General features: G+C 44.7%; 1 protein-coding gene across 1 annotated transcript in view; it reads right to left on the bottom strand.

Annotated features, from left to right (window-relative positions):
• ARMC5 (armadillo repeat containing 5) overlaps positions 1-24022 on the bottom strand; it is a 32284-nt gene extending 8262 nt beyond the window's left edge. Inside the window, exons 1-5 of the mRNA XM_068118783.2 lie at positions 23736-24022; positions 23599-23629; positions 14238-14345; positions 6720-7578; positions 3766-4706 (exon numbers count right to left, since the gene is read on the bottom strand). Of these exons, the coding sequence (XP_067974884.2) occupies positions 3766-4706; positions 6720-7578; positions 14238-14345; positions 23599-23629; positions 23736-23990 (2194 nt within the window). The 5' untranslated portion in view covers positions 23991-24022. The remainder of the gene's footprint in view (positions 1-3765; positions 4707-6719; positions 7579-14237; positions 14346-23598; positions 23630-23735) is intronic.
• Positions 24023-24404: the final 382 nt, after the last annotated feature.

Genomic DNA, 24404 nt, shown 5'->3' with positions numbered 1-24404 from the left:
CACTCTGTAGAACCGACCTTCCCCTTTTTCCCCCATTAAATGTCGTGCCCAGGTTCACCGCATCTCACGTAGACAACTATAGGACATCTTGCTAGTTATTCTTAGTGTATGTCAGTTAAGGACTCGTTTCCATTAATTCTGACTCTTCGTTGCACCAGAATGTGATTGTATGGCACCAGTAGTGAGTTTAGGACCTCCCCATACCTCCTCCCATCTTCCTCATGAAACTACAACAACAACAACAACAACAACTACAACAACAGCGCGCGGGGAGTGTGCGTCCTCACTCCGGCTTGGTTAGCCGCCATTGCCCACGTGCTCCGACGGGGTTACCATGAAGGGGCTGACTGTCGGCCCCTCGTCAAGGGCGGAGCCCGGTAACCCCCCGCACCCAATAAGAAGCAACGGGCTGATTCCATCTGGGGCGGAGCTAACGAGCCGAGGGCGTGTCACTCCCCGCTGGATATACGCAGCCACTTACCGGAGGTGACGTCAGATGCGCCCCCAGCTTGGAAAGAGAAGTCGCCACCTCCGAGCGCTGAGAGACCTCCCTGCATCTTTTGGACCGCGCTATCCTGTCTCTGAGCCAAGGTGCACCTTGTGCTGTCCAGCGACTACCTGCCCTTCCTTGCCATCAATCCCTGTGTGAGTCAGTCTTGTCCCGTTTATCTGTGGTCTGTCGGGATTTAAGATAAGTGTGTCTAAGTGCCTACCTTCCTATGCTGTACCTCTTGTCCTTGTAATCTCAACGCTCTGCATACAAATATTATAACCTCCTCCGGAGGAGGTCTTGAGAACTGTACCCCTGTTGTCGTGTCATTTAACCCAGCCGTTGTGTCCTTTCCTTCATTGATCTAGCGTAGCGCGACTCGGCCAACGTTCGAGTATAATCGGGTAAACTGTGCAGACGCGGTCATACCAAACCGCTCGGTAAACTAACATCCAAAACCGCGTCTGTAACAATATCAACCAACTTCCATTGTACATAGTTGCTCAGGACGAGAGTTTTCCACCGAATAAAATCCTAAATGGATGTCTTACCATTCCCCCGAGCTCTAGATTGGATGACAACACAATCTGTATCACTGAACAGACTCCATTGACACACGCAATCTGTATCACTGAACAGACTCCATTGACACACGCAATCTGTATCACTGAACAGACTCCATTGACACACGCAATCTGTATCACTGAACAGACTCCATTGACACACGCAATCTGTATCACTGAACAGACTCCATTGACACACGCAATCTGTATCACTGAACAGACTCCATTGACAAACGCAATCTGTATCACTGAACAGACTCCATTGACACACGCAATCTGTATCACTGAACAGACTCCATTGACACACGCAATCTGTATCACTGAACAGACTCCATTGACACACGCAATCTGTATCACTGAACAGACTCCATTGACAAACGCAATCTGTATCACTGAACAGACTCCATTGACACACGCAATCTGCATCACTGAACTTCAAAATATTGATCGACGTAAACAAAACGGCCTATTCCCATGACGAGTTTCACTTTATTTGCCAAATAATTTCATTTCACTTGCTGACCACCAATGGGGGAAAAAAATATATAAAGCATGCAGGTAAATGTACAACTAGTACGTCACTCCGGTAGAGTGCCTATCTCCGCCAGCCTCAACACTTCACATTTCGTATCCTGATGAGAAGCCAGATTTGGATCCGACTTTAACCAAAATTGAATTGGCCTGTTATTGTCACCTACTCAACTTGTCCACCAAGTTTCGTCCGAATCCGTCCATGACTTTCAGATATCGTGTTGTGCATCGTTTTGGCCCCATCTCTCAACGGCGAAGAATCGCTTAAATAATTCTAAAATAATAATTAAATAATTCTTCACCAAAATGAATCAATTCGTCCTTGTCACACAGTCAACCTGTTCACCAAATTTCTTCCGATTCCGTCCATAACTTTTTGAGATATCTTGCTCACAGACGGACAGACAGGGGTGAAATATAATTAACCTCCACCCACCTTTGGTGGCGGAGGTAATGGGGCACGGCACTGCAACAATTGGTTGAATTAATGACGAAATGTCACAAATACAGCCAATGTCCTAGGTGCCGATGGGAGGAGGAAAGAGGGCATTATGCCGTGCCCACAAGGTGCGAGGGGGGAGGGTGGGATAAGAGGTGTCACAATGTTTCGGCTTTGGGTGGCGGCAGCGAGCCCACACTCACTGCCAACTGGGTTTCTGTCATAAATTCCAAGTTCAGCAATATGAAGACAGACATCAAGTCCAAGAGAGAAGGAAGGGTGGTTAAAAACACAAATACACTTTCCTTTCATCCTATCTTTACACCTCTGTCACCAAAGGCGGACGGAGGTTATGTTTTCAACCCTGTCTGTCTTTGTGAGCAGGATATCTCAAAGTTGTGGACACATTTGGACGGAATTTGTTGGAGGTTGCGTGTGTAACAAGGACGAATTGCTTATATATTTCGGAGAATATCCGGACACAAGAATGTTATCAAGTGATTCTTCACCACCGGGAGATATCAAAAATGATATATCGAGCACAATATGTCGAAATGTCGTGGACGAGTTATGACAAAGCCTGGTGGATGAGTTGGATAGATGACGAGAACAAGCCAATTAAATTTTTGCGCAGGTACGGAAGCAGATCCAGCCAATCGGTGGGATCCATAATGTAAACTGTTCAGCCTGGCGGAGGTATGTGCTCCAGCGAGTGCCGTTCGTGTTATTATTGCGATTCTATCACATGCCGACAGACAGACACAGGACAGAGGGAAGTGAGAAAGAGAAATAATATGACTAATAATAAGCATTTGACAAAATGGCGTCTCACAGTGGTTCGTGAAGGAGGTGAGCGCTCCGTCAGGCAGTTTACGAGCCCTTCCTTCCTTCCTTCAATTTAATGGCTGCTTCATCAGGATGAAGATTAGCCCAATGCAACCCTTTTCTGCTGTCCCAGCTTGGGCCACGCTACGAGCCTTGTGATCCTCCGCCAAAACGGCTTCTACAACCCGTCTCCCTCGCCAGTCACCGCACCATGCCAGCACAACCACGAGTGTCCTTTCACCGCACAGTTTCCACAGCACTGTACTGGACATCCTTTCACCACGCCATTCTTGCAGCACCCTCTACGTTCACTTCATGTGCTGGTCTTCTTCGCTTTGTGCTCTGCCCCGCCTTTCATTCATTGGTCACGAGGAGTGTGGGGGCATTTCTCTTTTCGGCTTCGTGCTCTGCCCTCCCTCTTACCAATTGATCATGACATGTGGGGCATGTGGGGCATGTGGGGCATAATTCCATGCAGCATGATGCACTTTGAGCTGGTGTTCTAGTCTGCAACAAGTTGTCTTTCGAAATACACATAACTAAAATAACTCAAGAGGGGAACGCGTGTGTAAAAAAGAGAACGTTACACAGGGTTCATTGGAGAGGACAAAAGCCGAATACGTACCTCCAGGAAGTCCCTACAAAGGGATACGAAACACGTAATAAACATTAGTCTACACAATAGTTGTTACCCCGATTGACTTCATTTTCGTCATAATGTAAGTTTCATTTTTTACACCATACTTTTACACAGCATTGATGCTGCCATGCAGTTTCTTGGCAAGGGTTACACTGGGTGGTTCACCATTGCCTTTTCAACATTGCCTGTGCTCTGTCCTTTTAAATGCTAAGCACCAAGCAAGGAAGCAGCACAATGTATTTTTTTTTTTAACAAAAATAAAAAGTCGAGCACAAACCTAGTTTTTGATGACTGCTTGTTGAAAGAGTCGAGTTCTTGTCGGCACCACATTCAACCTTTCGTTGCTCATCTCCATTTGATCTATCAGAGGCCTGCTGATGACAAGCTGCATTTCTTTGGCGACACTTGGTTGAATGAGACTCAACTATTCCACACAACAGAGCTTCGGGAAACACACCATGGATGAGTCGCATGTGCAAAAGGGCAGGACCACGACTCCGCACGAACACCTCCAGGCAGTTTGGATTGCAGGTGAGCCGATGCAGAATGCGTCCAGCTCGTGCACTGGGCTGTTGCGCTATGGTTATGTAATCCAGGAGTGCTCGGATCGCCAGCTCCGATACCAAGCCCATGGGTTGCAGTGCATAGGAAAACCGTGACAGCAGCCAAAGGATGGCAGAATCAAACCTGAGGGGCTCCTTATCAGGTACTGACAAAGACTGTGCACCAATCTGCTCACTTGTAGCCTGTGAAACAAATCCTCGAGGTTCTGGAGGAGTGACCGGTGATCCGCCAGGTGGAGGATGCAAGACATCTTTGCGATGTGCAAGTCCGACTTTACTTTGCGTGGCATTCACAACTTCAACACGCTCCTCACGCCATCCTCCAGGATCAATCTTAGGAGTTCCTATGGAATGTGCCTGGTCTGCCAAGGTACGTTTTCTCCGGAGAGCTGGACTGGCCGTCGCATCAATGTGAGGCAACTTACAATGATTGGCACATGAAGTATTCCGCGAAGCTTTCGGATAACGAATTCCCAAGTTCCCACTGTCACTCAGGGTATGGAGTTCAGAGGAAGAAGGCAACACCATGGCAGTTTGTTGCTCAGGTCTGTCCTGCACTTCCCCAAGGTCAACATCTGCTCCGCTCATCTCCAGAGACCACTGAGGGGAGACCTCTCCAGGGCTCATGATGACTCCCTCATTGAGCAACCACGACCTGCCAAAAACAAGGATGAAAAATGATGAGCTGCTACCTTTGGCACCCCATAGTATACTCACAATGTAATAGTCAATGGCAACAAAAAACATATTCCTAATATTTAGTTTCATGAAGGGCAGTACTATGCTTTTAGGTGTCAGGTCGAGGCTTGTAAACAAGCTTGAATATATATATACGTATATATATAAAAATAAATATATATATATATATATATGAATATATATATAAATATATAAATAAAGATGAGTGAAAACCATTCAGGGCCACACATTGACGACGACCAGAGAGGCAGTCCGCAAGCCATGCGTGCAGAAAACCACATGTTGACTACCACATGTTTACGACGACAGGAGGGGAAGTCTGCGAGCCATCCATTTATGGTATCCATGGAAATCTCCATGAATGGCTCGCAGACTTCCTCTCCTGTCGTAGTCAACATGTGGTAGTCATAGTCAACAATGACATTTTCTCATCTCCCCTTCCTGTTCAGGCTAGTGTCCCCAAAGGCAGTGTTCTGGGCCTTGTGCTTTTTCTGGTCTTCATTAATGATCTCTCTGACTCTGGAAAAGCATCTCCATCTTTTTACTGATTACTCCACTATCTGCCGCTCCATATCTCAACCCTCAGATCGACAGGCAGCAGCCTCTTCACTCTCTGCAGACCTGGATAAAAATCACAAACTGGTCAAATAAGTGGAACATGTCTTTCAATCCTGACAAATGTCACAATCTCACTTTGTCTCTCTGAAAAGTGTCTGGAAAACCCTCCCATCCATGTTCTCAACAATCCTCTCAAAGAAGTTCTGTCATTCAAGCTTTTGGGTCTCACTATCAGCCATGATCTTTCCTGGGAAAACCACATTTCCAAGCTGGCCTAGAAAGCTAGTCGCCGACTGGGCATTCTCCGTCATGTGAAGTCCTTTCTTGGCACTGCTGAGCTCCTCACCACGTACAAAGCTTTCATCCACAGCTTGATGGAGTACTGCTCTCCCCTCTGGGCTGGTGCACCTGCCTCACACCGAGCTCGGCTTCACACTGTAGAAACCAAGACTTTTAGGATCATTGGTATCTCTCACGATGAAGCCGATTACGAGGGCCTTTCACTTTCGCACCACAGGCAGGTTGGTGATCTTTCTGTCTCCTATAGACTCCTCTCCCGCCTATCTCACCCTGCTCTGTCTGTGCTCTACAACAACAACAACAACAACAACAACATGCATTTTAAGGCCATTTTCCCTGCTGGAGCGGGGGTTAGTTGTGCGGGGGTTGAGTTGAGCGGGGGTTGTGCTCTGTCCCCCAAATATTCATGCAGGACACACAAGAACTGCCAGCAACTCTCTTCTGGTGAAACTTCCAAAATAAAGACTCTCTGCCCACCTTCACCCTTTCATTCCTCTTTTCTCCCACCTCTGGAACAAACTCCCATACTCTCTTCAATCCCACTCCTCCTTCCAGGTCTTCAAAACAGCTGTTCACCGCCATCTCTTATCTTTCCCCATCCAAAACCTTCTACCCCCGTTAATACACCCCAAACCCACCTCCTTCAAATTCCCTTTTCTTTCCTGAAAGTCATTGTGGCGTCCATCTTGTTTTATACTGTGTGCCCCACCCCAGCCCACTCCCTTACACAGATTACCCGATGTCCCTGTTCTCTACTGTTGCTGTACTTCACTCTCCCGCCTTCTTGTCTCCCGCTCCCTTTATTATATGTTCTTTGTGTTAGCTCTTACATGAGCCTCGACCTAGTATACAAAAGAAAATCATAAACCGACGCTGTAGACAGATAGACTGATAGACAGACAGAAGTGAACCAATTGATTAACCCCACTTTTTGCTTCGCTTGTGCGGTGTAAAAATAGATAAATGTAAAGATGGCAATTGTTTTTGCCCAAGTTGTCTCATGGTTCAACAAGCGAATCCTTTTCACCCATCATTGATATTTAAGGAAAGCACAAGTTTGTCAATTTTGTTTTCAAACAAATATCAGCCAAGCTATTAATCATCGTCACACCTCATACTGAGGAAACTTGAAGATTCTGAGGAGGGCTCCATCTCCCCTCGTTGAGTGTGCTCAGATGGGAAATCAAACGATGCTGAAAATCTTTCGTCCTCCATCTCATATTGGTCTTGGTCCCTGTTATGGTCTGGTGCAAGGCCAGGCTTGCCATGCGTCCACTGATGCAACCTCTCGGCAAGCACCGTGATCAGGCCGGCAGTTTGCAGCTGTGCTAGAGCAGTGTCCTCATAGAAGAAATGCAGGAAAGCCTCCAGGATTTTACTGTGGCTTGTCCTTTGGTGCTCGTCTCGCAGCAACTCAAGCAAGACCTCCAGTCCATTGTTTTCTATCACTCTCACGCGATTTACAGCTTCACGACAACACAAGCACAACGCATGCACACAGAGTGCCGTTACATCACCACTACGTGGCTCTTTCTGTGGCCAGCCACAGGAAACTGCATGCGAAATCTCATTCACAAGGCAGGTCACTATTCCCGCACTGCCCAGGCTCGGCCGAACTGCACCATGGCTACAAAGTCTGCCAAGGGTACGCAGAGCATCTCGACGTGGTCCTTCCTTTTCTCCACCTGCAACGGCCACTAACGCAGAGAAGGCATGTTCCCTGGCAAGTGTTTCGGCAAATTCAGCAGAGCAACGACAGCTAAGCTCTGCCAATGTTTGTGTGCTGCTCGCCACCAGTACATCCTCTTTGCAGCTCAGCAAACGTACAAGTGGTGGCAGCACACCTTGGGTTGCCATGGCCCGGCGGTGGGCTAGCGTGTCACCCAAGTTTCGCAGAGCACGGACTGCACTTTGCAGGCACTCCCAGTTCTGGCACGACTCAAGTACAGCTGCCAATTCGAGACAAACACCTGCAAATGGGTGCATAAGGGAGGAAGGAATGCGCACTTCAATAATGCATTACAAGCTCCAAATTGAGCAGAAAAAAATTAATTGGAAAAATAAATATTACAACAAATCTATGAGCATGAGTTTCAAATGGATGATGTGGCATTTCAGGAGATAACAGATAAAATAACTAGAACGGCACTCAGTGGAGGAGCATACCTTTGCCAGGTGAACAGTTTACGTCTTGTATCCCAGACTCGACCAGAAAATCACAATACAGAATCGCATTTAAACAAAATCATCCATCCACAACTTTTTGAGATATCCTGTTATATGTCGTTTCTGGCCCGATCTCCCAATGGTGAAGAATCACTTGAAAAATTCTAGCAGCCGGATCAGAATCCGAAAATTCACAAAAATCTGATCATTTTGTCCTCGTCACATACACTACATCCCTGCCAAATGTCTTCTGCATCCATCCACACCTTTTTGAGATATGTTGTTCACAAACAAACAGACAAGACAGACAGACAGGGGTGAAAACATAACCTCCATCTACCTTTGGTGGTGGAGGTTAAAATGTTAATTGTAGTTGAGGCCTAGCATACAGGCCTGTGAAAAAGATAAAATAATATTTGAAACTGCTATATTTTGTTTAGATATGGAGATCAAGAGCCTGCTACGCCTCAAATTATTATTTGACAAATGCCCGCTGGACTGGAATTAAATGATTAATTTGACACACTGGATGCATCGTTACTGCGGCATGGCTGTACCGTTGATGCAACAATTTATAAAATTATGTTGAAGCAGCAATTTTTTTTATTTAAATCTTTTATTTCTAAGTGATTCTTCAGCATTGAGTGATGGGACCAAAAGCGACATATAGCACGACATCTCAAAACGTTGTGAACGGATTCCAACGAAACTTGATAGACAGGTTGGGTTTGTGACAAGGACGAATTGATTTGATTTTGGTGAAGATCCAGATTTGGATCCGGATCCGGCCTATCAGTAGGATACAAAACGTAAACTGTTCAACCTGGCAGGGGAACCGGGTGCTGTTGTAGTATCTCACTTCTCTCATTTGAAAAACATGATCATGTACATACCAGTCCTCCCTTAACTTCCAACACAACTAGTGAAACCCTTCAGGTCCAGTGACTAACCAACGCTTCCATTGATTACCAGAAGTTTCCAGTGAAAGGCAAAAGATTCTTGAAATGTCACACCATGTTTGGTTCATAGATGTCATCATGACTAGCTGTGCACTTGTGTGGCCTAAAATTGCACATCTATATATTTATATTCTCTGTAGGTGATCCTGTCGGGCGTCTATCCGGGGGTGTGGCTTACTCCGTTGAGAGAGTAGCTCCACCCATTCTGGAAGAGGCTTCAAAAACAAATATCCACCATTTTATTTACTTGCATAGCTTTTGTTAGGCCCGTGGTGTCTTGCTCTCTCTCACAATTTTATTTCAACTCAAATTCGATATCTCATTTCATTTTTCACAGTCGGTAACATACCACCCCCACTCTAGCAGGGAAAATGGCCTTTAAATGCCTGTTGTTGTTGTTAAGATAGTTTTAGACTCGGTTGAAAAAAAACGGGAAGAAAATCCGATGAAAGTTTCCGTTTATAGAACGAAATGCATTTTCAAAGGCCTGTAAAATAAAGCCCGTTCATTGAGTCACCCTCACGATTTTATAGCGAATTCACCATCTCATTTCATTTTTATCGATGCTTTTCGACTCTGTTTCAGCAATAATTGAAAAGATAAATGCACACACGGGAAAATGCCGAGATATATAAAAAATATCGCAGCACGAAGTATCATACACTGCGCAACATGACACAGACGGCAAAATGTCGACATATATTAAAAATTCGCTTTTTCTTTTCCGTTAAGATATATTACTTTTCCGTTTGATGACAGTCATCACAAAAACGTCAACAATGATGCCGACATACATTTCTTCGTTCTTATTTCATTCAACATCATTATCCGGAAGTAAAGGTTCACGTGTTCATTTCACGTGTGCAAAAACAAACTCCATTTCACGTGTGCATGGACGTGTAATTCACATATGTAAAATAAATAAATTAATAGACGGGAAATTGCTGAGAGATATTTCGTTCGGAGCGATTACACACCGCCCAAAGGAAAATTTTCACCGAGAAACCGAGTGAATTCACCGAGCGAATTTCATCGAATTTCAGGAAATTACCGAGAAATATTTCTTCGTTTTTATTTTATTAGTTATGTGCACGTACACTTTAAACATGTATATACATGTGGGATGTGGGATATAGACATGTGGGACATGTGGGATGTGTGTGGGTGTACAGTGCATTCAGAAAATATTCAGACCTCTTCACTTTTTTCACATTTTGTTATGTTGCAGCCTTATGATGAAATCGTTTAAATTCATTTTTTCCCTCATCAATCTACACCCAATACCCCATCATGACAAAGAGAAAACAGGATTTTAGAAAGTTTTGCAAATTTATGAAAAAGAAAAAAACTGAAATATCACATTGACATAAGTATTCATACCCTTTGCGATGACACTTGAAATTTAGCTCAGGTGCCTCCCATTTCTCTTGATCATCTTTGAGATGTTTCTACACCTTCATTGGAGTCCACCTGTGGTAAATTCAATTGATTGGACATTATTTGGAAAGGCACACACCTGTCTATAGAAGGTCTCACAGCTGACAATGCATATCAGAGCAAAAACCAAGCCATGAGGTCGAAGGAACTGCCTGCAGAGCTCAGAGACAGGATTGTGTCAAGGCACAGATCTGGGGAAGCCTACAAAAAAAGATTCTGCTGCATTGAAGGTTCCCAAGAGCACAGTGGCCTCCATAATTCTTAAATGGAAGAAGTTTGGAACAACCAGGACTCTTCCTAGAGCTGGCCGCCCGGCCAAACTGAACAATCGGGGGAGAAGGGCCTTGGTAAGAGAGGTGACCAAGAACCCGATGGTCACTCTGGCTGAGCTCCAGAGATCCTGTGTGGAGATGGGAGAAACTTCCAGAAGGACAACCATCACTGCAACACTCCACCGATCTGGGCTTTATGGCAGAGTGGCCATACGGAAGCCAAACAGTTCAATCTTGGTTTCATCAGACCACAGAATCTTGTTTCTCAGTCTGAGAGTCCTTCAGGTGCTTTTTTGCAAACCAAGCGGGCTTTCATGTGTCTTTCACTGAGGAGAGGCTTAAAAAAAAAAACACCATTAAATGGATTTAAATTTCACATTCTAATCTACATACGGGCTGCCTGGATGTCTGGCCTGTGTTCGAAACGTGACCTAGCTGTAAGCGGTCATCCCGGTGTTTCATCTATACGTGTGCCGTCTCTCGGATGGCTGTTAAGCTAGGCGTCCCGTCTGCCGGCATTAGTTAGTGGATGTTAAAGATCCCACGATGTCCTTCGTGAAGAGTAGGTACGCTATCGCCGGCACCTTGAACAAATTACAAATTCCTGTGTGTATAAAAGTTGTCATTTCCATGTGTAACGTTTTTTTGCATAAATGAAGAAACTAATTTTGAACTTGGCCTTGTCTGGGATTGATCTGCATCCACTAGCTTACAAGTCAGCGACTCTAACCACTCAGCCATTGCAACTTTTACCCAATAAACATCGTTTTAAAAAATTATTATTGAAAAGATCTTATCCTTACGAACGAACCTTACAGATTCCAAAAAAATGAAAGAAAACTAAGCATAGAGAGTGATAGCAATCAGTCCAACCTCCTTGAATAATTATTGCAAAACTAATTTTTGTGTTATTCCTCCTTGTGCATGTCCACCAACCCCACCCTCCCCACCCCAATGTGCCTTGGTAGTTGGTAGTAAGTAAAACTGTTGCCCTTGGTGGTGGTGGTGGTGGTGGTGGTTCGTGTGCAGGCTGTGGCTGCTGGTGACATCATTTTCTGTGGGCACAGCTGCCGCTGATGCAATCCCTCTCTACCACCACTGGTTCTTAACCAGTCATCTGGTACTCATTTTGCCAATCTCAGAAAGATTACAGGCTGAATCAACCCACCTGGTGTTAATTCAACGTCATGACAGGGGCTCAAACTCAGGACCCTAAAATCTCAAGCCAGCCATCTTAACTGTTAAGCCAACACCAGGCTTGCCCATGGTCATTTCTCTCATCCAGGCACCAAGTCAATCCAGGCACCTAGACTCCAGACACCTTGTATTGAAAAAATTAATAAAGTGTGTGCACATTAAAGGCATGAATATTCATCTCCAGGTCGACCTAATGCTCATACTGTAGTCATGCGATCCACCACAGAGCCTTCTCCCAACACCAGCTAAGTTACTCCCTGCCACTTGGCCCATATTAAATATTTTGATGTGAACACCACAATTTAACGACAGAGCAAAGTGTTGGAAAGTAGTATGGACGAACACAATGGATTTGCCGTGTGGACACCGCTTAACTAGCAGATATGTTGATACCCTGACGGTTAACCCAATGAAAGGACCCACTGTTCATGGAAGCAGTGACAGCTCTGTGACCTCTTTGCAAAGTGCAAATATAGAGTTAATGATCTTCCATTTCAAGAAAGTGCCTTTTCCATTTCTAAAAAATCAAAATGCCATTTCAGAAAAGACATTCTATGTTTTGTTATCAATGGCGCACCTGAATTGGAAAGAAATACTATTTTCCTCAAGTCTTCACACCTAAAATCCTCCACGTTTCACCGAATGTTTAACAAAGCTGATTCCAAGTCCTTCCTTAGCACGACTGAGCTCCTCACCACATACAATGCTTTCATCCACAGCTTGATGGAGTACTGCTCTCCCCTCTGGGCTGGTGCTCCTGCCTCACACCTAGCTCAGCTTCACTCTCTCACCGCAGGCAGGTTGGCGGTCTTTCTGTCTTCTACCGACCCCTCTCCGGCCTTGCACCCCCTGCTCTGTCCCCCAAATATTCCTGCAGGACGCACAACTCCCACAACACTCTTCAATGCCAATCCTCCCTCAAGATCTTCAAAACAGCTGTTCACCACCATCTCTTATCTTACCCCATCCAAAGCCTTGATCTTTTCTACCCCCTTTAATCCACCCCAAACCCACCTCCTTCAAATTCCTTTTTCTTTCCTGAAAGTCCCTGTTACACCTAACCCTGTTAGTCCCTGTTAGTCCCTGAAAATCCCTGGTGTTGGGCTAGCGGCTAGGGTGCCGGCTTAGGATCCTAGGATCCTGGGTTCGAATCCCGGTCAATCGCTGAATTAACGCCAGGGGGGTTGACTCAGCCTGTCATCCTTCCGAGGTCGGCTAATTGAGTACCAGTTCACTGGTAATTCCCTGCTTGTCGTTAAAGGCGGCAAAAAGGGTTGGCGTCAGGAAGGGCATGGCATCCGGCCGTAAAACATTGCTTCAAAAAGGGGACCGAAAAACAACAACAACCACAGTTCCCGAAAAAGGCCAACCCCCGCTTGCGGGGAAAAATGGCCTCTAAAGGTGGTTTTTTTTTTTTTTTTTCCTGAAAGTCTTTGTGGTGTCCATCTTGTTTATCCCGTGTACCCCACCCCAGCCCTCTCCATTGCAAAGATCTCCTGATGTCCCTGTTCTCTACTGTTGTTGCCCTTGCCTCTCTCTGCCCCTCGTCCCCCACCCAGGCAGTGTTCTGGGCCCAGTCCAATTCCTGATCTTCATCAATGATCTCTCTGACTCTCTGGAAAATTCTCTTTATGTATTTGCTGATGCAAACTCATGATCTTTGGGATATTTGATCAGCCATTCAATCTCATGGGTCTCGCTATCAACCATGATCTTTCTCGGGCAAACCACATTACAAAGTTGGCCTCCAAAGCCAGCCGCCGACTAGACATCCTCCGTCGTACAAAGTAGTTCCTTGACACACCTGAACTCCTATCCACCTACGAGGCCTTCATCCACAACTCAATGGAGTACTGATGTGCTCTCTCTCGGCTAGCTCCCCTGCCTCATATCTTGTTCAGCTTGACGCTGTGAAAACCAAGGCCTTCAAAATTATTGGAATCTCCTATGATGAAGCTGTGTCTATGGGTCTATCAGTTCTCCCTCACGGACATGTCGGTGGTCTGTCTTCCACACCCTCCTTTCTCGTGTTGCACCCTCTGCTCTATGCCTTGTCCCATCCATGTTTCTGCAGGGCTTTTTTTTTTCTTTTTTAAGTCCACCATCAACCCCCTTCTTATGAAACTGCCTACATCCAGGATCTCTGCTCACCTCCACTCATTTGTTCCTTTTCCCCCCACCTGTGGAACCGACTTCCACATTCTCTTCAATCTCATTCTGCATGTAATTCAGGTTTCCGTTTCAAGTCACCGATTCCATGAATTGCATTCATTTTCGATGATTGCAGAAAATCGATTCTACAAATCCTACAGTATTAAATAAGGCAATAGTCTAGTAATGTATGCATGTATGTACGTACGTCTGAAAATCATGGAAAAAACAGGAGAACATGGAAAAATCATGGAAAACATTTCTTTCCCACAAATCTATATCTTGTACCGGAAAAAAAGAAGAAGAAAAAAAAAAAAAGAATAAAGCAAACAAATACATAAATCTCAAACTGACGCAAAAACTGAAGTAAAGAAAATAATAATAATTATAACAATAAAAAAAATAAAAATAAAGGGAAATCCTGAGATCTCATCAGTTTTCACTCACCTGTGCTGTGCAATATCTTCGCACACTCCTTGTTGAGAGCAAGATTTCCAACAACCCGTGCTGCACGGTTCCTAATTTTCTCCATCCCAATACACTTCAGGACCATCACTGAAGAAAACAGAAACAATGTCAGCATGCAACAGATTACATAGACTGCTTCTCCTGCAACGGTTGTGGGAGCATTAAAAAGGAGGGTGAAATGAGAACAGGGAACAAAGTGGGAAGGTGGACAAAAGGTGAGAATCAAGGGAGAATATGAAAGAGGAAGAAGAAATGGCAGCGGCAAAGAAGAAATTAGGAGGGATATATTAATTTTCTCACTTATTCTATTTTTCATATCTCATTTTGACATCGACACTCATTAAATAGCAAAACGACAGGGGAAAATGGACCAACAAACAAAATGGGGCAAACCAGAACAGTGAAGCAACAACAAGCAGATGCAGCGCAGCAAAAGGAGAGGAAATGGAAAAGTGAAATTGGGAACATGGTGACAGGTGGTGTAGTAAATGTCAGCGAAATCACCAGATTAGGCCCATATCGACGTACTTCTAATTCTAAACCTGAATCAAAACATCACTGGAGATACATCGGCAGATAGGGTTCTGCAGGTTTGGGGGTGGGGGGGGTCCTCACCCAATTCGAATCAATTCGCCCTTGTCACACACAGAACTTGGCTACCATGTTTAGTCCGAATCCATCAATAACTGTTTGAGATACCTTACAGTCAGGCAGACGAACAGGGGTGAATACATAACGTCTGTCCACCATCAGTGGTGGAGGTAATGAAGCATAGCAAGAAGAGGAAGGGGAGGGTGGGGATGAAACAGAAAATAAACTAGAATGGCACTCGGTAGGGTGCATACCTCTGCCAGGCTGAACAGTTTATGTTTTGTATCTCACTGATAGGCCGGATCTGGATTTGGACCTGAACCAAAATCGAAATCGGCTTGTTCTTGTCACCGAACCAACTCGTCCACCTTAGTTTTGACATGATCCGTCCACAACTTTTTGAAATATCATGCTACAGGTAATTTTTGGCCCAATCTATCACTCAATGGTGAATAATCACTTAAAAATTAAATTTTTAAAATCTTGTATCTGGATCTTCACCAAATCTTATCATTTCGTCCATGTCACACCCAACCACTCCAACAAATTCCATCCAAATTTGTCCACAACTTTGAGATATCCTGCTCACAAAGACAGACAGGGGTGAAAACATAACCTCCGTCCACCTTCGGTCATGGCGGCAACAAACCAACCAACTAACAACTAACAAAAAAAAAAGTGAAGGAGAGGGGGAAGAGGGAAATCACAAACTCGAAAAAGGAGTGCTTGGCAATGGGGTCATTTGGGGTAGAGGACATCCTGAGTATGGATGGGGGATGAACAGGTGTTTTGAAGCCCTGGAGGGAAGAATGGGACTGAACAGACTGGGGAAGTTGGTTCCATGGGTGAGAGGGAAGAAAAGGAACAATGTATATTTCTAGCAGAAGGAACTGCCTTCCAGGAAGAGAAGGAGCTATCTTTCTGATAGAAAACATATGTGTGTGTGTGTGTGTGTGTGTGTGTGTGTGTGTGTGTGTGTGTGTGTGTGTGTGTGTGTGTGTGTGTGTGTGTGTGTGTATATATATATATCAATGTCCTGTGGGGTCCATCAAGGCTCTCTTTCTTAGGCCCACTTTTCTTTATCTTGTATATCAATGATTTTTCAAAAGTCATCATCGGTCCTGTCATTTATCATTTTTGCGTACGAGTCGAATCTATTTTACTCACACCATAGTCTTGGAACTCTTGGATACTGTGCATACTGAATTGTGATTTGTTTCTGATTGGATCCAGGCCAACAAAGTGCCGCTTACGGTAATAATAACAAAACAAACTTCATGTTATTTAGTAATTCTATATCATCTTTACCTGAGCACATACTAATAAATAGACGGAGTGTTATAAAAGTCGACTCAGCCAAATTTTTTGGCATTTATAATAAACAGCAAGCAGCCTTGGAAAGTACAAATTGATTTCTTATGTAAACTAGATGGTATTCATAGAATACTTACCTTGCGCAGTCAACTTGTTGCGAGCCAACTGTTCTGTTTTTGAACATTTTTTTTTTTCTTTGATCCAATATGGCTGCCAGCGATTACATCATAAATTTATATTCTCTAATATAATTGTTGCATAGATCACGTTCAATACATTTCAAACTGATCAGACAAAGCGTTGTCCCTGTCAAATTATGACGTCATCGTTAACACCTATTCCCCATATGGAGTTCTTTACAATGAGCCACGTTTCAATTTTTTCCATTCAGCGCTTTTGGAGATAGAGGTGCAACATTTTTCGGTTTTCCCGAGATGGCGCCTGCACCACATGTCCTATGACCTCATGATTACCATTAAAATATTCGAAAGGAGGAGGCGCTCCTATGGTGAAAATTTAGTGTCCATCAGACCAACAGTTGCTGAATTTTTTAAAATAATGATCAGATGGATAAGTGTTGTATTTGTCGAATGATGACGTCATAACAAAGGCACCGATGACATCATTAACATATCTTATTCCCCATGGGGAGTACTTGACAATGAGCCAGGTCTCAATTTTTTCCAGGGAGTGGTTTCAGAGATATAGAGGTGCGAAGTTTTTCCAAGATGGCGCCTGTACCACGTGACCTATGACGTCATAATAATCATTAAAATATTCTACAGGAGGAGGCCCTCCTATGGTGAAAATTTCATGTCAATCGGACCAACGTTTGCCGAGTAAATGATTTTTTTAAATGCAGACATGGCACAAGTACGCAGTTGAATGCTTAGCCCCGCTTTTAGCTTCACGAGTGCAGGGTAATTATTATCTCGGAATACAGGTGTTGGAAACACAAACTAAAAGCTTTTGTGCCCACACATGTTTTGCACACACGATATTCCACCTTAATCTTGCCTTATTTGAATTACGGTGTGCTTGCTTCAGGAGACAGCTCTAATGGCCACATAGACAAAATTAGTATCGTTCAGAAAGGGACATAAATAAATAAATAAAAATCGTAGAATATAATAAAATTATAATATCCAATACATGACTTGTTTTAATATTGTCTTATTTATCTTAATCCTTTACAAGCTCAGCTTCGCTACATGAAAATTTGTTGTGAAATTGTGAAATGTGGAACAATAAACAATTCAATTTCAACTTCAAACGAGGAACAAATAAATGCAGGTGAGCAGTAAGCTTGGATTTTGAGAGTTTAACAGGAAGAGGGTTTCTGGCAGACAATGTGTGCCCCTGCAGCAACCTGGGAGGGACAGAGTCAAGAGAGGGCAGAGGGTGCAAAACCAAAAAGGAGGCGGTAAAATACGGAGGCCACCAAAATGCCAGTGATGCAAAAGAAACGAGAAAGAGCAATCAGAGCTTGCAGACCCTCACCAGGCCGTGTTTTCAGTGGTTTTTAAGGCTTTTGTATTAAAACAAATATGGCGGCCGAACCACGTGACCGGAGATTTTTTTTTCTCCACCAAATTGATCCCGAGATGATGCTCAAGAAATTTCATTTTGATCGGATGAAGTTTTGTACTTGTCGAATTATGACGTCATAATGGAGGCACCTATGACATCATCAGTAACATATTTTATTCCCCATGTAGAGTTCTTCACAATGAGCCATGTCTCAATTTTTTCTATGCAGCGCTTTTGGAGATTTAGAGGTCCAAAATTTTTTGTTTTTTCCAAGATGGCGCCCATACCACGTAAATCATGACGTCATAATTATAATTTAAAAATTATACAGGTGGAGTTTCACCTATGGTGAAAATTTCCTGTCAATCAGACCAACGGTTGCAGAGAAAAATCATGTTTATTCTGTGAAGACAAACAGACAACAACAACAACAACAACAACAACAACAACAACAACAACAACAACAACATGCATTTTAAGGCCATTTTCCCTGCTAGAGCGGGGGTTAGTCTTGCGGTCCCCATGACAATCTTCTCCATTTTGCCCTATTTTCTGCATCTCTCCTTGTTAACCCCCTTGCCCGCATTTCTTCTTCCACCATCTTTAGCCAAGTCTTTCTCGGTCTTCCCCATCCTCTACTTCCTTCCACATTCATTTCCATCACTCTTTTCAACCAGTCACTTTCATCCCTCAACACATGACCAAACCATCTCAACCTGTTCTTCACAGCATCAATCACAGGCTCTATTCCCATCATCTTTCGCAATTCATCATTTGTCTTCTTCTCTCAACGATACTCCGCACATCCACCAAACCATTCGCATTTCCACCCTTTCCAGCCTTCGTTGCTGCTCGACATTCATTACCCATGTCTCGCTCCCATAAATCATAACACTTCTCACACATGCAGCATACACCTTTCCCTTCAGCTTCAACGACACTCCCCTCATCATCAGCACGCCACTCAGTTCCTGAAACTTCTTCCATGCACATCTCACTCCAGCAACCGTTGCAGAGTCTGATCCACCTTCTCCATTCAGCATGTCTCCGAGGTAGCAAAATGTTTTCACACCTTCCAGCTTCACGCCGTCTCCAAGATCCAACTCAACATTTCCTCCATTTGCAGTTCCCTCTGTGCACACCTTACATTTGAATGTAGCTGCCACACTGGTTAATGACCCTCTCAGACTCTCAGAGCGACATTTTTGATGAACCCACTCAGCGCACATTGTACATTGAATGGAGTTCACTCCGACACCCTTCCTGCACACAGCACATGGCCACTTCCCAGTTCTTTCCACCTCACCACATGCTTTACCACTTGCCATCAACTTCGTCTTTCCGATATTCACCTTCAGACCTTTTGTCTCCATGCATTCCTTCCACTTGTTCATCTTTTCCTTCAGTCCATCCATACTTTCCGCAATCAACACCAGATCATCTGCAGACAACAACTCCCACGGTAAACCCTCCTTTACGTTCTGAGCCAGCACCTCCATCACAGCTACAAATAGTAGTGGACTTTGTACCGACCCCTGATGCACTCCCACCTTCACCTCAAACTCACCACTGTTCCCGTCCTTCGTCCTTACAGCTGTGCGCGCTCTTTTGTACATTGCCATCACGACTCTGATCAGCCATTCCTCCACTCCTAACTTCCTCAATGCCCATGTTAATACTTCGCGTGGAACCCTATCGAATGCTTTCTCCAGATCAACAAACCCAAGAAACAACTTCTTCCTCTTCTCCATGTACTTCTCCTACAACTGCCTCACAATAAAGAGCGCGTCTGTCGTTCCTCTTCCTGGCATAAATCCAAATTGCATTTCGTCGATCTTCACCTTCTTCCTTATCCTCCTCTCCAACACCCTTTCCAATACCTTCATTCCATGCTCCAATAACTTTATCGCTCGGTACGAGCCACACTCCAGAGGGTCACCTTTCCCCTTGTATAGAGGGACGAGGGTACTCAGTTCCCAATCCACTGGAATGCGGCCTTCTTTCACCACCAGATTACAGATCTCTGTCATTCTCTTCACACCCCAACTTCCTGCTGCCTTCAACATATCTCCCACAACTCCCGTCGGCCCTTCTGCTTTTCTACTCTTCATTGCTTTTGTCACTTCCTCAACTTCCTTCTCAGTTATCTTCTCTGCCTGTCCTAAAACTGGGTTATTCTCTATGTTGCCATCCCATTCATTCTCTGTATTCAACAGCATTTCCATATATCTTTTCCATCTTCTTTTAATTCCATCTGGGTCCACAACGATTTGTCCCACTTCATCCTTCAAGCAACTCACCCCCATCACATCACACCTCTCTTTCGCTATCTGCTTTGCAATACTGAATACCGCTCTCTGACCCTCTCCCGAATCCAAGCGTTCTCCGAACATTTTCCTACATGCCTCCTGCGCCTTTGCTACCTCTTTCTTTGCAGCCTCCTTGGCTGCCTTATAACTTTCATGCTCTGCTTCTTCTGCTCCCGTACCCTTCGTCTTCTGCCACTCCTTGAACTTCTTCCTCTTCTCGTCAATCCTCTTTCCTTTCCAACTTCATCATCCCACCACCATGTTTCCGAGTGCCTCAGTGGTGCTTTTGTCCATCCACATACCTCACCAACGGCTCCCAACAGACTATCTTTCATTGGCATCCAACCACTTTCAAGCTCAACCACATCATCCCCTACCCTACTCAGCCTCTCTTTTAATGCCTCCCTTATGGTCACCTCTTTCAACCTCCACACCTTAATTCTCGGTTGGTACTTCACCCACCGAGCTCTCCTCGCACCTTTCACCCTTATGTCGCAGACAACCAAGTGGTGCTGTGAAACAGCCTCCTCCCCCGGGATCACCTTTGTGTCCCGGAGGTGCCCCCTATCTCGCCTACGCACCATCAGGTCGTCAACGGTTGTCGTCGACCCACCTGGCGTGTATGTAACAAGCTTATTATCCTCTTTCTGGAACCGAGTATTACAAATCAACAAAACAGCTCCATCAGGAAACTCCAAAATCCTTTCACCTTCTCCATTTCTCACACCATATCCGTAACCCCCATGAACTCCCTCAAAACCATCCATACTCCTTCCCACATGTCCATTTAGTTCTCCTCCTCCCACAACAACTTCCTCATCTTTCACGTTTTCCATCAGCTTCTCTATCGCACACCAGAACTTGTCCTTCTCTTCATTGCTCCGACCAACCTGCGGAGCATATCCCGAGATGACGTTCACCAAGAGCTTTCCAATCATCATTTTCACCATCATCAACCTATCACTCACTCTCGTCACACTCACCACACTGTCCACAAACTCCTCAGAAAACAGGACACCAACACCATTCACAGCCTCTGGGCACCCTTGCCACACAAACTTGTATTTCTGTCCCTGCCTACCCTTCATCATTCTCACACCACTTCCCTTCCATCTCGACTCTTGCACACAACATATGTCCACTGTTCTTCTGACCAATACTTCCACCACTTCTCCTGATCTCCCTGTCATTGTCCCTGCATTCCATGTCCCAAACCTCAGAAACCGATCTCCACTTCGGGCTGTACCCTGCCCATATGTAGTTGTAATTGTCATGGTTCCCTTTTTGAGGCAATGTTTTTATGGCCGGATGCCCTTCCTGACGCCAACCCTCTTAGTCGCCTCCTATGACACGCAGGGATACGGTGTACCTATTCTAAACCAGGGTACACACCGGGAAAAACCAGGTGTGTACACCAGGGTACACACCTTGCATCCCATGGCATCAAGAAGGGCAAAATGTGAGGCAGGGCCCAAAGGGGATAGCAGTACTCATTAAGCTGTCAATGAAGGTGTTGTAGGTTGTCATAAGTTCAGATTGGCAAGGAAAGACGTTTTATGATGAAGGATGCTCAGTTCGTGGTTGGCTTTGGAGACCAATGCTGATATGAGGTTCGCCCAAGAAAGATCATGGCTGAATCCTGAGTCCGCACCACGGGTCCACACCACGGGTCCCCACAACGGGAAGATAGTGAGATTTGTCTGGATTGAAAGACATATTCCAAGTGTTTTACCAGTTCGTGATTCTATCAAGGTCTGAAGAGAGGTAAGAGAGGGAAAAGGCTGCAGCCGTGCCTGTCAGAAGGGCGAGGAATGTCATGGCAGAGGGTGCAGTCATCAGCAAATAGATGAAGAGAATTTTCCAGAAAGTCAGAGATATCATCAATGAAGAACAGGAATAGGACTGGGCCCAGAACACTGTCAGGGAGAGAAGATGAAAGGATTCCATGACCTTGCTGATGATTGGAAGTAAGGCGATAGGTCTGAAGTTGAGAAGATCCGTTGTTGCACCTTTTTTTATGTAATGCAGTGATGTTGGCAGATTTACAAGCAGATTGAAGATGACCTAGGGCAAATGATTGGGTGAAACAGGCAGAGTGAGAGAGGATGTGCAAGAGCAGGAGAGCAGGTTTTTAGGATAAGTAAACTGATGCCATCTGGTACAGGAGAAAATTTCGATTTGAGGGTTGTCAAAACAAAAACTTGTCCACTTCTCAGGTGCAAAATACAGAGTTCAGGAGTATTTGGGTGCGACTGTGAAGGATGGGTACCGAGAGTGAGGGGTTGGGGGTCACATGATTTGGAAAGAAACACAATCGAAGCATTCCGCCTGATCAAAAGTGGAGTCCGCTTTGGTTCCATTTGAAGAGAGGGAAGGAATGGAAGGGGACCGTACTCCAGAGACAGACTTAACAAGGTGAAACGGTTTTGGTTTTGGAGGAGGAAGACGAGTTTAAAAGCTCATTCGATAGATTGGACAGGTGACGTTGGCAGATGCTCTCTCCTGAGAATAGACAGACACTTTTTTACCAGCTTTGTGGAATGATCTGAGGTTGCTGCCTTCGATTGGAATTGCCTTCCTGGATTCGCCCTAGAGATCGTTTTAACATAAATTATTATTCAGGCAGAATAGGATTGGCAAGACAGCTTCAAGGTACGCACACCTGCCCACGTCAAGCTGTCTAGCCTTGGTTCAAATCCCGACCCAGCTATAAACTGTCATCCCAATGTTTCACAGGCATGGTGGGTGGTTTACGTGCAGCTGCCCAGCTGCTGGTTGCATCATTTTCAGTGGGCGCGTCTGCTGCTGATGCAACGCCTCTGTATAACCAGTTATCTGGTACGCATTTTGCCGACCTCGGAAGGATGAACAGGCCGAGTCAACCCCACCTAGCGTTAATTCAACGGGATTCGAACTCAGGACATTAGGATCCCAAGCCCGCCGCCCTAACCACTAGGCCAACACCAGGTATACACAGGCATGGTGATCCATCAATGTGCATCCCTCGAATGGCCGTTAAACTGGTGTCCCGTCTTCCAGCATTTGTTGGTGGGCGTTAAGGATCCCACGGTGTCTTCACGAAGAGTCGGCGATACATCTCCAGCACCCTGTCAAAACTCCAATTCTTGCTCGAACCTGCAGGGGCACTGCAGCAACGGCACAGCTACGCCCCCCTGCCCACCCCCAAGCAAATGATGCTCCTCGAAGTGATATCCTGCCTCACCCAACAACCCCCTTCATTCCACCCGTAAAATATAAATACTGTACTCTGTACAATATATCGCTTTGAATTGCACAGATAAAAATTGTAATAAAACAAGTAACAATTAATGTAAGAAATGTTTTTGTGTGTACGAAACTTTATAACTATTGACAATAACATTTGGTCTTCGACGCTATTCGCAAAAATAAAAAGGTGAAATTAAATTAAAATTATCATCAAACGACACAATCCTGTCACAACCAAGAGCCAATCAAGTTGCCTTCCGGAATTGGGCCACTAGCCAATCAAGCTGCACCATTTAAGCTACGTCATAGCTACTGCCCAATCGGGACGACGTACGTTGACACGTAAAATAAATAATAAAAACCCTCACCGACAGCAGGGATCCCACCCAATGCGCGCACCTGCAAGACACAGACACACGGAGGGTGGATATTGGATAATTTCCCTCGACACAGGAAGCGACATCGCCGGTATTAAAGAGATGAAAAAGAGCATTTTACACAGTACCTCGTCTCGTGATCTTTCTTCTGTGCAGCAGTTACCCAGGATGCTCAGCGAGATGTCAACAATCTTTTGATTGGTCTTTTGTATCAATTCAATGAGGTTTTTCAAACCGCCATATCCACGGAATTTCTGTATTCCCCCGGGTTCCTTTATGTATTTCATTCTAATAGCGATCAATGAATTTATCAGCGGACGTGAGGACGTGCTACGTAGCTGCAATACACACATCTTCAAGGACTGGGCCTCAACCTCCGCCATAGTCGTCTTCCGTCACATCCGGCATCATCAGCGCCAGGACGCTTTTGTTGCATTATATTCTGTCGCATTTTGCAACGTTTTATGGTGATTTTCCGAATCTAAAAGAGAAATAAAAGCTTTATCACATTGGATATGCAATAAATTCACGCAATGTGAGAAATTGGCTTCATGGTAAATATCGCTCTACACCGACCATCATGGCTACGGCCGTTACACCGCATAATATCATGTTATATTCTTTACGAGCAAGATTTGATTTTACGACTCGGAATAAATGTCAGGCTAAACCTGACTACATTTGCTTTTATCAACAATAATCTATAATTTAAATTAGAGTAAAAATTAAAGTATGAATTGCATATCTAAATAATAACATGAGTACCGGTGTAGTAATAGTATACAATATACATAGTA

The sequence above is a fragment of the Myxine glutinosa genome, chromosome 6 (genome assembly GCF_964187855.1).
Source record: "Myxine glutinosa chromosome 6, kmMyxGlut1.1, whole genome shotgun sequence".
Lineage (NCBI taxonomy): Eukaryota > Metazoa > Chordata > Myxini > Myxiniformes > Myxinidae > Myxine > Myxine glutinosa.
The sequence above is the reverse complement of the archived record's forward strand: the minus strand, read 5'-3'. Positions and strand labels throughout refer to the sequence as shown.